The 17,857-nt window shown below is 34.6% G+C and overlaps 1 protein-coding gene across 1 annotated transcript; it reads left to right on the top strand.

Annotated features, from left to right (window-relative positions):
• The first annotated feature begins 2,230 nt into the window (after positions 1-2,230).
• Positions 2,231-6,601, top strand: LOC112508957 (zinc finger MYM-type protein 1-like). The gene is made up of 5 exons (XM_025113823.1): positions 2,231-2,293; positions 3,248-3,397; positions 3,779-4,710; positions 4,798-5,056; positions 6,419-6,601. Exons 1-5 carry the CDS (start codon positions 2,231-2,233, stop codon positions 6,599-6,601), a joined length of 1,587 nt encoding a protein of 528 aa, XP_024969591.1.
• The last annotated feature ends 11,256 nt before the right edge of the window (positions 6,602-17,857 follow it).

Below are 17,857 nucleotides of genomic sequence, written 5' to 3'. Positions count from 1 at the left end.
ATTCCTTCAAATCAACTAACTTGATAGATGGATTTTGTCTAATCTTCCTCCCATATTGCTTAGCAATCCAATTGGAATTCACAAGTKAACCTAACATGTAATTTCTCCCACACTTGTGCTCATCATTTAGTGACTTGACTTGGAATGATTTTTCATCCTTCATCCAAGATGCCCATAATCTCCATGGACAACTACTTTCATATCCTTTTTTAGGCGGTCCACACACAACATGTAACTTGTCTTTGCTGTTTTTTAGATACCTTCATTGATAACAATATGTCAGAAAAACGTTAGTAATAAAATAATAAATGCATGTAAGTAAACAAGATAAGTGGCATACCTAAGTTGAGGCCATTTGAAAGTGTATAATTTGTCGAGCAATTCTTTAACTCCAAGGCCGATGCATATCGTTCACCAACTTGAGGTTTCATTAAATTCCACGGAACATTTGGATTGTGAATTGGAAGTTCATTGGTTTTGGCCTCATCATCTTCAACCATTTCATTTTCGTTTGCGGAATTAACGACGTCTTCAACAAACCTATCCCTATCGTACTCATCACATAATTCTATCAAAAAATCATCATGTTGGTATGGTGGTGGTTGTACCTCATTTTCTCTTTCCATGTTGCAATCTCTAGGGACTCGAACATTTGCATTACAAGAATGTATTGCATGTTCAACATTCACATCTTCCACTTCCCTATTGATTTTTCTCATTCTAACCTCTCTAATCTCATCATCCCCTTCCGATAAATGATCTACACTAGCAACCTCGTCATCATCAACATCGGAAAAACTAATCTCATCATCACTACCGGTCTCTTCAATGGTATCATCATAATTACTATTCAAGAACTCACTAATATCAATGTTAAAATGATCTATAAAAATTTCCAATTGTGCCGACAACATACCATAACTAAACAACCTTTCAACATCTTTGTCACTATCAAGGGGTTTCAATCCTTTTTCCAAATCTGTGTTAGGAACCCTATAATACATTCGACTAACTTCAGATGAAGTAAAATCTTCAATGCTTTGTCTTAGCCTTCTAATACCTATGTTACTTACATCGAAATCTTTCAAATATGCAACTTTACCTCCATAATAGAATGGATTTGTTTGGAACATGCCACCATGATTTATAGCCAAATTGATCTTCATATTGGTTCTCTTCGGATCTGAAAATAAACTTTTTGAAAATCTCAATATGAAAATAATGGTAGCAAACACATTGCAATCACATGAAAATAATGCATCTCCTCTTTTATATATCATGTAGGCTTTAATCGGCTTTGTAATTTTGATGGTGTACTATCAAACTTTTTGGAACTTGACTGCCTTCTATAGATTGCCTTCTATCCTGACAATGTTTTTTCGTTTGACGTATATTCATCGGTTTACATTATTACGTCTAATGGCTACTAAAATTAATCCCAAGTAGTTGCTTTATGCTCTACAACCTAAAAAGAATTATGAATCCAGATAATTGTATGTATCTACTTTATATTTCCCTCCTTGCCAAAAGATGTCACTAAACTTTTCATGCTTAATTTCCCCCTTAGATAACTAATAACAATAATGAGAGGGATGAAGTTGGAGGATAATGGCATTGTGGCAGATTTGGTGAACAACTTTATGCAACTTTTAAAAATTTATGCAACTTTATTACTTGGGTCAAGTTCATTTGTTCATTAAGTTTTTAATTCTATGATCATTGAAATAAAGAGGAGAATCCAACTCAATAATACAATGGTTGTGGAGAGACGTTTCTTGTTGACAAAATGACTTTTTTGATCCTCAAAATCTAACCAAGGCAATAATATATAGTGTTCGATCCTGGGTGTGAAAAAGATCGACTTGGACATTTTGGACAGGTCCCTTTCCTACCTTTTATGAACTTTTTCATATAAAATAGATCTTGTACAGTTGTATATGCTCAGGTTTTTGGTGTACATAATCTAGACATATCAACCATCCCTCCATCCCTTCAATTGTCTTGTATGCTTAATTGCATAAGCAACTATTCCATGTGAAAGTTTCTTTACGAGTCAAATCAATGTAAGGGCCCGTTTACCAAACACTTACCCGGTAAATGTTTACCCGCAAAATTTAACACTATCATTGACTTACCGGGTAAGATTTTAGTCCAACCAAACGGTATTGTATGCAACAATTTACCCGGTAAGTGCTTACCGTGGTAAGAGTCGTCACCCTCACTTACCGGCATGGGCGGACCTGTATGGGTGCCACCAGTGGCACGTGCCACCGTATTATTTCGCCACCGAAGGGTAAATTTTTTAGGTTTCTCAACGGTGCTACCGTATTATTTTGGAAGGTGCCACCGTATTATTTTGAAAGGTGCTACCGTATTCAAACATAACAATTAAAACCCAAACAAAATAAAGCCCAATTGTCTAACTTAATAAAATGCAAAGCCCAATTAACTTATTAACATTAATAAAATGCAAAGCCCAATTATATGATTAAGCACAATATACAAATTATTACCTCCTGGGCTCCTGGCAGGCTTAAGGCTTTTCTAATTTCTTGTGCAGGTGACCAGGTGTGCGATTGCGACGAGACGAGAGTGAAGCTGTGAAGGCGTGAACGTGAAGCGGTGAGTGTGACTGTGTAAGACGGCCCAACGAAGTGAACGAACGAGCGTGAACGACAAGCGAGTGAGCGACATGCGACAACCAGGGCCACCACCAAGGATACTGTCAACAAGAAGAATCGATTCGATTTTGGAACGAGTCTTGATTCTTGAAGACTCGGATGATTCAGAAATCAGAATCGAAACTCACTCAAACTCGAAGAACGATTCTCGATTATTCAATATTCAGATTTCAGAATCGATTCTATTAGGTTTAGCCTTTAGTTATACATTTTTAGTTTTAGTTGATTATTTACTTGATTAGGTTTAGGTATACGTTTTATTCTTGAATTCTTGATGAAATTGATTGAGGCATTGAGCATTTGATTTGAGCTACTGTCTAGACTCACTAGTTACTGCCTCTATTATTGACTATTGAGTATTGATTTGCAAAATACAAATTGTGAACAGTGATTTTAATTTTGAGGCTTTGAGCTACTGTGAACTGTCTAGTTAGTAGTTACTGCCTCTATTAGTTTTCATATGTTGATTGCTTTTACTCATTGTCTCAATGTCATTACTGATTACTTATCATTGTTTTCATTACTTAGATCTACGATTCTCATTCATTATGGAAAAATATTTGAAGCGAAAAGCTTCATCATCAACCGGTAATAATGATGCATCCAATTCCAACAATGTGATTGATGTTAACGATCTTCCTTGGGATCCATCAGAGAGACCCAAAATTATAAGTTATAATCCAAATCAAAGAGACGAAATTAGACAGAAATACTTGGTAAGGGGTCCTTGTCAACCACGAGGTCACATCTTTCCAACCAAGGTTATAGGGGCTAAAGGGAGACGGTTTGTTGTTACTTGGTTTGATCAATTTCAGTGGTTGGAATATAGTGTAAAAGTAGATAGAGCATATTGTTTGCCTTGTTACTTGTTCAGAGACCAAGGTGGGAATCATGGGATAAAAGTAGATAATTTGTTGGCATTGTTCATGTCATGGATACATCTGCTGTAAGTCTTAAATCTGCCTTAGATGCTTTATTTGCAAAACATGGATTAAATTTCACAAAGGTAAAAAGATTTCTTAATAATTTATTTGCTTTTAAGTCTTAATTATATCATTGAATATTTGGCTAAATAGCTTAATTTATCTTTAAAATAGGTAGGAGGACAAGGTTATGACGGTGCTAGCAACATGAGTGGTAAGTTCAATGGGTTGAAAGCTTTGATCTTGAGTGATAATGACTCGGCATTTTATATACATTGTTTTGCCCATCAACTTCAATTAGTAGTTATGGCGGTTGCAAAAAAACACGAAGGTGTTAAAGACTTCTTTGATTTGCTTGCTTTGGTTGTTACTGTTGTAAACTCTTCTTGCAAACGAAAAGATATGCTACGAAAAAGTCACAAAGAGAGAATTCAAGAAGAAATTGGAAATGGGGAGATTGAGACTAGTAAAGGGTTAAACCAAGAGATTTCCCTTGTTCGAGCTGGAGATACACGATGGAATTCTCATCTTAAAACAATCGTGAGTTTGATTGCTTTGTTTCCAGAGGTCATACAGGTGCTTGAATATGTCGAAGATGATGGTGATAATGGAGCTAGTCGGCTTCAAGCAATAGGTCTTTTATCATACTTAAAGACATTTGAATTTGTGTTTTATATGCACTTGAATTCAACGATCTTAGGATTAACAAATTTATTGTCTCAAGCTCTTCAAAGGAAAGATGAAGACATCTTGGAAGCTATTGATTTGATAGGAACAACCAAAGGTCAATTACAAATGTTGAGGGAAAATGGGTTTGATCAAGTTTTGGAGAAATGCTACTCTTTTTGTGATAAACATAAGATTGTGAAGTTGGATATGGCTGAAACTTATGTTAATACAAGAAATTCAAGGAAAAAGACGAACATTACCAATCAACATTATTATAACTATGATATATTCAACACTGTTTTGGATATGCAGATCCGAGAGTTTGGTGATCGTTTTGGTGAGATAAGCACCGACTTGCTTCAAAATATGGCGGCTTTGAATCCACGCAATTCGTTTTCTCAGTTTAACAAATCAAGCCTATTGAAGTTGAGTCAGATGTATCCCCGAGATTTTGAAGACAAGGAAAGGATCATTCTTGAGCATTAACTTGATATCTACTATCATTCTGTTTATAATGATGTCAGATTTGCCAACTTAAACGGTATTGCCGACCTCGCCAGATTAATGGTTGCAACAAGAAAGCATCTTTCTCATCCTTTAGTCTACCGGTTATTGAAACTGACACTGGTTTTGCCTGTTGCAACTRCTACGGTTGAAAGATRMTTTTCGRCRATGAAGCTTGTCAAGACAGATTTACGTAATCGAATTGGTGATGATTTTTTGAATTATGCCCTCATTTGCGCCATAGAAAAGGAAGCCCTTAGTAATGTTAAAAACGAAGATGTAATCGATCGTTTCCAAAAGATGAAGACACGCCGAGGACAAATTTAGAAGTTGTTTCTCAACTTATTTTTTGTAATTATTTTTGGGTATATATTGACCGTTTTCAAAAGATGAAAACGCGTCGGGTACAAGTTTACGAGTTGTTTATCGGTACCATAAAAACCATATTTTTTGTAATTATTTTTAGATGTATATTATATTATATTAATTATATGGTGCCACCGTATGGAAAATTTTCTGGGTCCGTCCCTGCTTACCGAGTAAGACTCTTGGTCCTTGTCTCGCTCTTACCGGGTAAGATTCTTGGTCCTTACCATATTTATCCGGTAAGGTAATGTGACTTGGTGTTCACTTTCCCGAGTAAGAGTTTGGTAAACGGTCCCTACGTTCTAAAAGAAGACTATTGTTTAACACCACCTTAAGGAGCATCATAATATGAATTTAACATCAGTTTAACCATTGCAAAGGAGAGACAAGAGAAACATGTAGGGGCCGTTTACCCAAATGCTTACCCGGTAAGCGCTTACCGGTATGAGTCAACACTATAATTTATTTTACCAGGTAAGATTGTAGTATATTAAAACGGTATCGTATGCAACAATTTATCCGGTAAACGCTTACCCGGGTAAGAGTCATCACCATCACTTATCGGGTAAGACTCTCTATCCTTATCATTGCTCTTACCGGGTAAGATTTTCGACTCTTGCCATGTACTTCAAGTGAGAAAAATTACACGATAAGCACTTACCGGATAAGTGTTAAGTAAACGGCCCCGTAGTCAATTTTGTCAACTCCTTGTTCATGCAAAGGAGAAAGGTTGTACTCATCAAGTAACCGGAAACATGAGAGGATTAAATTAAATCCATCTTCATTTGCAAAATAGTTTGCTTAGTTTTATCTTAACTAGTAAAGTTGTTGGCTTTTTGTTTACATTTCATTCGAGTATGGTACTCTAGTTTATAGTTTCTCTTTGGTTCCATTTTTAGCCTACATACCCCAAACACAAAACAGTAATGGTCTCAATACAAAACATTAATGGCTACTTTCTGGTGGTGGTAATGTGGTGTTATGTAAAATTGTACATGAAATGTAGGTGTAAATGCAGCCTTTGTGTATTATATAGATATGCTTGTAATCTTCCCTTTTGAACTACAAGTCTCTGCATCTATCTAAGTTATATGAATTTTCCAGTATGCATGTTTACTTACAGATACAAGAAACCAACATAATTAGGTTCATATAATCAAAAAACAACACCACATCAGCAGAGAAGATTAACGCGACTAATAGAAAGACACAGATACCCGATGATGTATGATTACAGACACAAAAAATCACAGATAGTGGATACCTGTTGGAAAGGGTAGCGGAGAGGACAGCCTGCCGGAGAGGGCAGCGGCTGCCGGAGAGGGCAGCGGCTGCCGGAGAGGGCAGCGGCTGCCGGAGAGGGCGACGATGGCGATTGAAAGGCAGCTGCTGTCGGAGACGATTGAAGGAAGATGGAGAGGCAGAATTGTGACTGAGGTAGGAGACGTGAAGGCATAATTCATTTTAATTTCTTTTAATTATAATGATGAGCTGTAAAAATAATTTCCATGTAATATTTGTTTAAATATTTTTTTTGCCAAGTCATATTAAATTACCTGTTACCTATTCAACAGGCCTTAAATAAACAAAAAGTTTGATAGATACCCCTAAATGATAATTTTGAAAGTTGGTTCCCCAAAATAGAAATAAGGTGAAAGTTTGTTCCATTTTGATGTAATTTTCCCTTGTTTTATTATGTCTCATGTCGATGTTATATTACAGTTTTTTATATGGTTTTGAGAAAAATGATAATGTTTTTATTTTTGAATAAAATATAAATTTGAAGATATATTAAGAATTAAAAAAAAACATATCGATCTTAGTATCAAATTAACTATTTAAAGATGCTTGTTTTATTGTGTAATTTAATTCAGCTTTTTTTATTATATTTTAATTTAAGTTTGATAAGGAAGTAATTTATTTTTGATTTAATAATATATTTTTTTATAAAGATAATAATTAAGTATTTTGTTAGAATACAATAATTATCCTAATTACATTTTAGATTTTTTATATTTAAAATGAAATGTTTATCCAGTATTTGATTATGTTTATCTGTAGTTAGTTACACAATTCAAGTATTGAGCTTTAATAAGTTATATTTATGCATTATTTATTTGTAATATTGAATTTCAAGTAATATGCATCAATAAACAATACTTCATATATAAAATGATTTTTAAAAGTTTTTGTCAAATGTTTTATAATATAGTATGCATATTTCTTTTCTTAACCATGATGCTTAATTGTTAACTGCTTACATCTACAAAAGCTGAATCTATTATCACATATATTCATACTCATACGTATAGATATTTGGATTGGAACTGACGGATCGAAATAAACCAAATAAAGACCAGACTGTAATTATTAAATGTTAGCTAGTTTGTAGGATATTTTTGTAAATTCAATATTTTATATTAAGGTATAAATAAGAGGGTGTGATTGACTGGAGGTTGTTTGTTTACCTCTTAATAGTTCCATTAAGAGGCAGTCTTTGAATCGTTAAGAAGTGAATCTTGTTTGGCAAAAAAAGTCTACCTCTTAATGGTTCTAAAATCCTCTGAATGATTTTGCATCATGGGCCTCCCTTAACCATTCAGCGCCCTATTTTTATTGTAAACAATTACCAAACAATTATATTTCATTTTGCACTATATCATGAAAGCCTCTTAATCATTCTGATCATTTAATCATTATGTACCAAACCATTCAGCAACTGCCAAATAACCCCTAATTGGTGGTTTGCTTTATCAAAAGAGTGAATTACACCAATGGCCCTTGTGGTTTGCTCAAAATTTCCATCTAGTCACTCAAACATATTATTTACATTAAAGGTTTGTAGTTTTATTTTCCTTGCACCCTGATCCCTCGAGTTAACACCGTTAATGGAGTTCCTTTAAATATATGCATGTGTCCCTCATATGAGTGCAAATTTGTCTTTTACTCACCTTCCATTTTTAATTAATTGTTTTTTACCACACACACACTCTATCTCTGTGTGTGTGTGTGTGTGTGTGTGTGTGTCCCTCTCACTTTGTGGTCTTCATCGTCCCGCATGAAGAGACAAAACTCATCATGGTGTTAATCACAATCTCTCAAACGTAATACCATTGAACATCGTTGTAATACCGTTGAGAGTCTTAGTTTTGAAAGACTTAAAAGTTCAGAGGCTATTAATGTTTATTATCTAAAGTTAAGGGTTTAGATTTGGAAGGTGGCTTCACATAAAAGCCCTGCCTCCTTTTGATACCTTCCAAATTGAGTTTTGATAAGTGTGTGTATGTGTGTGTCTTTGTGCTATCCAAAAGAAATCGTACCCAATGAAAGGAATAAAATAGGGTTTTGGAAGTTTTGGTTTAAATCTTGTTGCTCTTAAGGTATGATGTTTTCTAACTTTTATCTTTGAGTTTAGGTAAGGCCATAAGGGTTTGATTTGTGGTAGAATTGGTTGTTGTATCGTTAATTCTTTTTAAAATTTGGTTCTTGAGGTTTGAGTTTAAGTTTATCTCCTGATTAGCTGAGTTTTATTGGTTCATTTCAAAATTTCTTAGAGTTTGTTTAAAGATAAAATTGAATCTATCTATCTATATAGTTTATGCTTCCTTTATTCAGTTTCAAGTATTCATTATCAGATAATTTAGAGTATCCCCGTGATCAAGGTGAGTTTGCTTATAATCTTTTCGAACTAAAATGCATATGTTATCAAATGGTTATTATTATGTATGATGCCTCATTGGTATGTTTAATTTGTTACTATTGACTGTGTTACGATATTATTACAATTGATTGTACCTAAGTGTCAATGTTATAACTAATGACAATCTTATGTCCGGTTGTCAACTTTATGATTAACAACAATGTTGTGCCTAGGTGCCAACTTTACAACTAACAACGATGTTGTGCTTGGGTGCCAACCTTATAACTGATTAGGATGTAGTGCTTGAAAGCCAACTATATGATTACTGATTTTGAAAGGTTTTATAGGAACTGGTTTTTATTGCATTATTGCACTAACAAGGATTACCTTACTAGATCGTATGATCAAATCCTTATTTTGTTTCAAAAAATATGCATTTCAGGGAAGCGTCATATAAAGAGTAAAGCAAAAGGAAAAATCTGAATCCGACTATTAGATGTCTACAAGTGAATCTTGTTAAGGAATGTTTTAAGTCTGCTTTTGATATGTGGCATTATGGGTCTTTTATATGTGCACTATGTTGTCAAAAAAAATTGTATTGGACTTCAGATGATTGTATAGTTTCGTTGGATTGAGACCCAATGTGTAATATCAATATGATTTGGTATATGTAAAATTATGTGTTACATATTACGTGATTTGATGGGTTGTTGCAACCAAAATTCATCACAAATATTGTTAAATTGACTCAAAAACATCGAGTTTATGCAAACTTCGTCCAAACCTATCAAAGTAAGCTATGGTTTTTTAAGTTTACTAGCACTACAAAAACGGAGATGGGGCTGGTTTTCACCAGGTAGACAGATTTGCAAATGGATCTTTTTCTTAAGCAACGTCGGAATTGGAATCTGTCTAAGAAATTAGAATGAGATTTAATCATGTTTGACCATGCTTTAGTTGACAGTAATTGGAATAGAACTTATAAAGATAATTTGAATCTATCTATTTGGTTCGTTGAATAAAATAGTAGTGGTGCGTAGAGACAGTAGCGTTGTCGATGGAAATAGTAATGGAGGTGGAAGTAACGATGATGGTGGTGGTAATGACAACAACGTGGTGGAGGGAGGCAGACGATAGTGGTAACGACGGTATTGGCAACATTGGTGGCGATGGTGACCCCTGTAACACTCCAATCCACATTTTCATAAAACACATTGTTGGGTTCAAGTATGTACGTTATTGTTGTATTCAAGTTCTCCATTTTACATGTTTTGTAATAGATTAGTTTAATGCTTTCCTTAGTATAAATAGAGTTTAGCTTTGTAATTAGTCATTAAGCAATTCTGTAATTCTCTGATTAGCTGTAATTCTCTCTCAAGCAATACAAGAGATTTTTGGTGATCTATTTTCTCTCTTCATCTTGTTCATAACTTCTTGAAGATCATGATCAGTTTTGTATGAATTTGGACATTTCAATTGGTATCAGAGTAAGTTGCAGCAATTTGATTAGAGGATTTAACAATTTTATCAAGTTTTGCACGAATTTTTAGAGGATTGATCGATCTGAGTTTATGTTGTTCTTCGTCTGTTCATAGAGTTCATCGTTCCAGAATTGAATTTAGGCGTAAATCGCTTGAGTTTTAGTTGTTAATTGATAAATCTTACATCGTTTGATTCGCAATCTGATTTAGAACAAATTTGATTCACATTATTTTTTAGTTTAAACAAGTTTTGAATCTATTTTGATCGATTTTTGAGTTTTCGAAATCTGCTGGTGTTCTTCAAAATTCATAATTTTTCATGTTTTGATCCAAATTTTTGGTGAAAAAGTGTTAAAATTGTGTTTTTGCTTGAATATTAGTCCAGTTAACTCTTGATCGATTTAGGTGAATATCGCTTAAAACTTGTACGATTTAATACTTGTAGTTTTTGTGAATTGATTTTGATCGGATTAGGTTAAACCGGGTAAGTCTTGATCGGATTAAAAGGTAAATCGTTGGACTCTTGTGTGATTTAGTGAGCGATTTAGATAATCCGCTTGGTAAGTCGTTTATGTTTTGTGCGATTTATCTTGTGTTTTGTGCGATTTAATCGAAGTCCAGTTGTAACCTGAACGATTTAGTGAGCGATTTAAGTGTAACGTTGTGCGATTTAATCTTGTTGAATTGTTGAATGTGTTGAGTGATCGTATTTTGATTGTTTGACCGTACTTTGACTTTGACTCCATGAACGGATTCGTGAACGGATTTTGACTTTCACTTGTGATCGATTTAAATCTTTGACTTTTTGAGAGATTTGATTTTAAGCGGACTTGTTCATACTTTGACTAGATGACTTAGTTGACCTTGTCTTGTTGACTTCTTGACTTTTTACGTCCGTATTACATTTTTGAAAATTTGGCTAAGTGTTGTAATCGTCTTATTTGAGATTTTTCATCCAAATTGATTTTTGCGCCTTGTCCATATTGAGTTTTGCTTTGTCCGTATTGAAATTCTTTAATTGCTTAAATTTTGACTAAGTGTTGAAACTCACCGGATTTCACTTCCGGATTACATGATATCTTTGTGCGATTTAAAGTCTTTTGTTGTCCGGATATCTAATCCGGATAACTTCCTTTTGTTGAAAAGTTCAAGTCTTCTTTGTTCGGATTTCTAATCCGGATAAGCTTGTGTGCTTAAATTTGTCTAAGTCTTGAATGCGTGCATATTATTGTTTGAGATTTATCTGATATATTTTTGTATACTGATCATTTAATACAAATTTTGAACTGCAGTTGATCCTACATCATACTAACTGATAAAATGAGTTCAAGAGAAGCAATGACAATTGGTACTGACACCAAGCCACCAGTGCTGTTTCGAGGAAACTACAATCAATGGAGAGATAGATTCCTCAATTTTATAGAGAGAATGAAAGAAGGTGATCTGATTATGGAGTCCTTGATGGAAGGTCCTGCTGTGTTCTACCGAGAGACACCTGCTGTTCTAGAAGAAGGTAGACCTGCTCAAAGAGTTATCAAGGAAAAATTCAAATACACTGCTCAAGAGAAAGAGAGAGCTCATGCTGATGTGCTTTGCAAGTCCTACATAATGCAAGCACTGACCAATGATATTTACACCAGTATTGACAGTCATAAATCATATGGTCACAGCATGTGGGTTCAGATTGAAAAGATGATGATGGGTTCTAAAGTGGGAACTCAATTGAAGATTACTAATTGCATATCTGCATATGAAGAGTTCAAGGCTAAAGATGGTGAGAGCCTTGATGATGTCTATGATAGGCTTACCAGACTGCTAAATGAGCTGACAAAGAATGGAATCTCTAAAACTGTAATAGATATAAATGTTAAATTCCTCAACAATCTTCAACCTGAGTGGAAACTATTTGCTAATCATATCAGATTCAATTAATCATTATCTAATATTGATGTACATGAAATCTATGAAACTCTAAAGCAGAACGAGGAAGACATTTTGGAGATCCGAAATTCCAAGAAGAAGAAAGAAACGGAAGTTGCCGATCCTTTGGCTTTCGTGTCTGAAAAGAAAGAGAAGAAAGCAAAAAGCAGATCTGGGAAGCAAATAAAAGAAATAAGCCAATCAAGTGAATCTAAAGAAGAAGAAAGTAACAGCTCAGATTCAGACTCTGAAATTTCTAAATTAAAACATGCCATGGCGATGCTGACTAAAGCATTTCAAAAGAAATTCCAAAAACGGCCACACTCGAACAACCAAAGATTCTCGTCGGGCTCAAAATATGAATTCAAAGACAAATTTGGCGAGAAGAAGAAATATGAAGAAAAGAGGTTCGAGAAGAAGTACGAGAAGAAGCCGGAAGAGAAGAAAAAGTTTGTCAAAGGGGTAGCTGACGATAACACAAAGTGTTACAACTGTGGCAAGCTAGGCCACTTTGCTATAAATTGTAGAAAGCCGGTAACTCGAAATACCGACTACTACAAAAATAAATTTTTTCTCTCTAAACAACGAGATGCGGGGAAAACACTCATGGCTGGGATGATCACTGGCTAAACCTGACAGATGAAGAGGAAGAAACTGAAGCTGTTGCACATGTCTGCTTGATGGCTAAATCATAATATTGTTCTTCAGATGAAGAAGAAGGAGAACAGAGTGCGGAAATGAATGAAGAGGTATTGGAACAACCATGCATTAAAGAGATGCATAAGATGATGCTCAAACTCCAATCTTTACAGTAAGAATTAAAAACAGAAAAAATGCGTTCAAATAATTTTGAAAAAGAATTAAAAACGCAAAAAGAAAAATACATCAAATTATTTGATGAAAAAATGCTGAAAACTTGGACTGGGCTAAATATTTGTTATCAGAATCCAAAATTATTTGATGAAAAGTCCAATATCTTAAAAGCCGAATTATCTGATTCTAAGGAACAATATAAATCATTAGAATTAGTAAATGAAGAACTAATGATTAAAATAAGTAAGCTTGAACTTCAAATAATTCATTTAAATGAAAAACTGAAGTCTAAAGAAGAAGTTTTATACAAAAGAGGACAAACTGATCAAACCATTTTTCTAAACAAACCAACTGAAACAAGATTTTTTAACCCTCAGGAAGGGTTGGGCTATGAAAATCCGAATTTTTTAGGAAAAGCTTTATATTATGCCCCGAGTTTATACAAATTTGAATATCTTGATTGCGGTCCCGAGTTTTCAGTAAAATTTACAAAATCTTCTGATGAGGTGGAACAACGAGAAGACTTCAATCGACAAAGAAAAGACAAAATGCAGGTTTCGTTTGATTATACAAACCTAAATGAAAGTTATAAAAATCAAGATTCTGCACTTTCAACAGATTATTTCCACAATTATTTAAAAACAGAGCTTGAATTAAAACCTGCTGAACCAAAGATTTATACTCCTACTTTAATTTTAGAAAAACAAGTTGTTCAGCTGGAAAAGATTTTAACTGAAGAATGACTTTCATTTAATAAACAAAAACAAGAACTTTTAAATAAAATTGAAGATTTACAAAATTCTAAAGCAAAAACGGAACATGTTGAGTCTGAGTATTTCTCGTGCGATAAATCTTTAAGTGAAGCTTCTGATTTAGAAGAAATAAATAATTTTAATGAATAAATTAATTTTTCAAATATCTTAAATTCAGATGTATGTTTAGATGATGTAATTGATCAATTTGATTTTTCAAAGAAATTACCCAGTCATGAAGATTTAATTGTTAAAAATAATATGACTAAGGATTCTGATTTAGCTTCAGATCTTGAAAAGAGTTTTAATGAAAAACCTGTTTCCGAGGATGTGTATTATAAAATAATAAAACCAAAAAGAATTCAAGGAAACAGAAGAAACTTACAAAGAAAAATAAACAAAAAGTTCATCATTCACTTAAATCTGATGATTTTATTTTTTCTGTTTTAGATAAGACGTTGAAGTTTAAGACGGTTTGGAGAGTAAAAGAAGAAGACAAATCTTCAACTCGACTGAAGAAAAATAATTTTACTAAATCTGTATTAAATGATTCGATATTGAATAATTTTGTAAAAAGATATTCAGTTGATGAATTGTTTGATATTAGAGATGGTAAAAATAATTGTTCTCTGTGTGGAGTGAATGAATTACTTAAGTCTTTTACTTCCTTTAAGCCTTATTATTTCATGCATTCTGCGTTTTCTGCTTTATCTAAGAAATTGCATTTTAAAGAACGTTGGTTCGGTACCTACAATATACCACCAACGAAAACTGCGCTTAAAGGTCCAAAACTAAAATGGGTACCAAAACCCAATTGATTCACTTTTGCAGGTTAACTGGCATATGTGGTTCTTAGACTCCGGATGTTCTAAGCACATGATTGGTAGAAAAGAATTATTAGCTAACTATGTTGAATCTTTTGGAGGTACGGTAAAATTTGGAAACGATCAATACGCGCCTATCCTTGGATACGGTGACATAATTTCTGGGAACTTAATGATTAAGAAAGTGTCGTTTGTCAAAGGACTTGGACATAATCTGTTTAGCATAGGTCAATTTTGTGATAARAATTTAGAAGTCTGTTTTAAAGCTAAYCAATGCAGCATCCGAACTACTGATGGTAAGGAGCTCTTAGCTGGAATCAGAAGATCAAATCTCTACACGATTGACCTATCCAATACACAAGTAGATACTGACGTCTGCTTGATATCCAAGGCATCCTTGAAGCAAAATCTGTTATGGCATCGGCGACTTTCACATTTAAATTTCAAGTATCTCAACAAGTTGGAATGTGACAACTTGGTCAAAGGCATCCCAGACCTGAAGTTTCATAAAGACCACGTATGCGGCGCATGTGAGATGAGAAAATTGAAGAAAACTTCACATAAGCTGAAGACAGAGTTCAACACCGAACGTCCTCTACACTTACTCCATATGGATCTCTGTGGTCCTATGCGAGTCCAAAGCATAAATGGTAAAAAGTATGTGCTGATCATAGTCGATGACTATTCCAGATATATCTGGGTTCATTTTCTACGGTAAAAGGATGAAGCGGCCGAGACAATAATCTCATTCTTGAAGACAGTCCAAAACAATCTGCAACTACAAGTTCAGAAAATCAGAACTGACAATGGAATTGAATTCAAGAACAACACACTCGGCTCATTCCTCGAATCCATTGGTATTTCACATACATTTTCGGCAGCCCGGACACCGAAACAGAATGGTGTCGTTGAGCGAAAGAACAGAACATTGGTGGAAGCGGCACGAACATTACTTACCTGCTCAAAACTTCCATTATTTTTATGGGCTGAAGCAGTAGCAACTGCTTGTTTTACCCAGAACCGCTCACTTGTACACAAAAGGTTTGGTAAAACTCTGTATGAAATAATAAATAAAAGAATACCTAATATCAAATTCTTCCGAGTTTTTGGTTGCAGGTGTTTTATTCTAAATGACAAAGAGGACAGAGAGAAGTTCGCTGCTAAAGCTGATGAAGCGATCTTTGTTGGCTACTCTAAGACATCTGCTGCGTATAGGGTCTACAATAAAAGGACCAAAATCATCAATGAGAGCATGAACGTCTCCTTTGATGAAGTCATTGATGTGGCTTCTGAACAATTCAGTTCAGGAACTGGGATGATAATTAATACTACACGGAAAACTGATCAACCTGAGTCGTCTAATTCTTATAATGCTGATTTAGATTCATTATTTGAGAACTTTTATGAAGAATATTTTGAAAATAAATCTAATCAGTCTAATGTTTTGTCCAGGGATATTCAAAGTGAAAAACAGTTATCTGGTCCATCTCCCGATGTGCTAGTAACTGAAACAGAAGAAGAAACGGAAGTGGTGGATGAAGAAATAGAGATGGAAAATCCCAACAATCCAGTTCAGCATGAAGAGGGTGAAAATTCTGAAGTGCAAGAGGTATCGGTCGGACAAGACGAAAATATCCTACCTCAATCAAATATTCAACCTATTCCAGTTTCTAATATTGAACTTTCACCTGCACCTGTTCCTAAAAACTCTCCAAGTACTTACACTGATCAAAACTCAGATCAAAGCTCCTATATTCCCCTACCACATAGCAAGAAGTGGACCCGAAATCACCCAATACATCAAGTAATTGGTGATCCATCAGCAACCATTCGTACACGGCCTGCGACAGCTAATAAGTGTTTATATTCCATGTTTTTGAGTAATATGGAGCCGACTAAGGTATCCGAAGTCTTAGCTGATCCGGATTGGATACTAGCCATGCAAGAGGAGCTGAACCAGTTCGAAGCACTCAAAGTCTGGAGATTGGTACCTCGTCCCAACAACAAGACGATTATCGGTACAAAATGGGTATTCAAAAATAAAAAGGACGAAGATGGTGTTGTGGTCAGAAATAAGACGCGGCTCGTCGCTAAAGAATATAATCAACAAGAAGGAATTGACTACAACGAAACCTTTGCCCCGGTTGCAAGGATTAAAGCAATACGAATGTTTCTGGCGTATGCGGCACACAAGAACTTCACGGTGTACCAGATGGACGGTAAGACAACATTTCTGTATGGTCTTCTCAAGAAGGAAGTCTACATTTCACAATGGAAGGGTTTTGTTGATCAGTCTAAAGCGGATCATGTCTACATCCTTGATCGAGCTCTTTACGGTCTTAAACAAGCTCCGAGAGCTTGGTATGACATATTATCATAATTTCTGGTAAAGTCAAGCTTCTCGAAAGGTAATATTGACACAACCTTTTTCATTAAAAAAGAGAAGTCTGATATTATTTTGATACAATTTTATGTAGACGACATAATACTTGGATCTACAAACCCTAAAATACTGCAAAAACTTTTCTATCTTGATGGTTTTGCGTTTTAAAATGAGTATGATGGGTGAGATGAACTTCTTTTTAGGTCTTCATCTTCGGGTATCTTTATCTGTCAAACAAAATATATTTTAGATATCCTGAAGAAATTTAATATGAAAAACTATTCATCTATCAAAACACCTATGACTCATGGAACGAAAATACATGTTGATCCGTCTGGAAAAGCTGTAGATCAGAAAACATATCGAGGCATGATAGGTTTTTTAATGTATTTGACGTCTTGTAGACCTGAAATTATGTTTTCAACACATCTTTGTGCCAGATATCAGTCTAATCCAAAGGAGTCCCATTTAAGTGTCGTTAACGCATTTTCTGATATCTCAAAGGGACTGCTAATCTTGGACTCTGGTATCCCAAGGGTACTAGTTTTGAACTGACAGCTTACTCAGATGCAGACTATGCATGCTGTATGTTGGACAGGAAAAGTACATCAGGACATCTATAGTTTTTGGGAGACAAGTTAGTCAGCTGCGCATCAAAGAAACAAAACTGCGTATCCATTTCCACTGCCGAAGCAGAATATGTAGCTGCTGCAAGCTGCTGTTCTCAAGTTTTATGGATGCAGACATAGCTCAGAGACTACGGGTTCTATTTTAATAAAATTCTCATTTACTGTGATTCCAAAAGCGCTATTGCTATTTCTTGTAATCCTGTTCAACACACAAAAACCAAGCATATAGATATCCGGTATCATTTTATTAAAGATCATGTAGAAAAAGGAAC

This window comes from Cynara cardunculus (assembly GCF_001531365.2).
Source record: "Cynara cardunculus var. scolymus isolate 2C chromosome LG 3, CcrdV1, whole genome shotgun sequence".
NCBI lineage: Eukaryota > Viridiplantae > Streptophyta > Magnoliopsida > Asterales > Asteraceae > Cynara > Cynara cardunculus.
The sequence above is the reverse complement of the archived record's forward strand: the minus strand, read 5'-3'. Positions and strand labels throughout refer to the sequence as shown.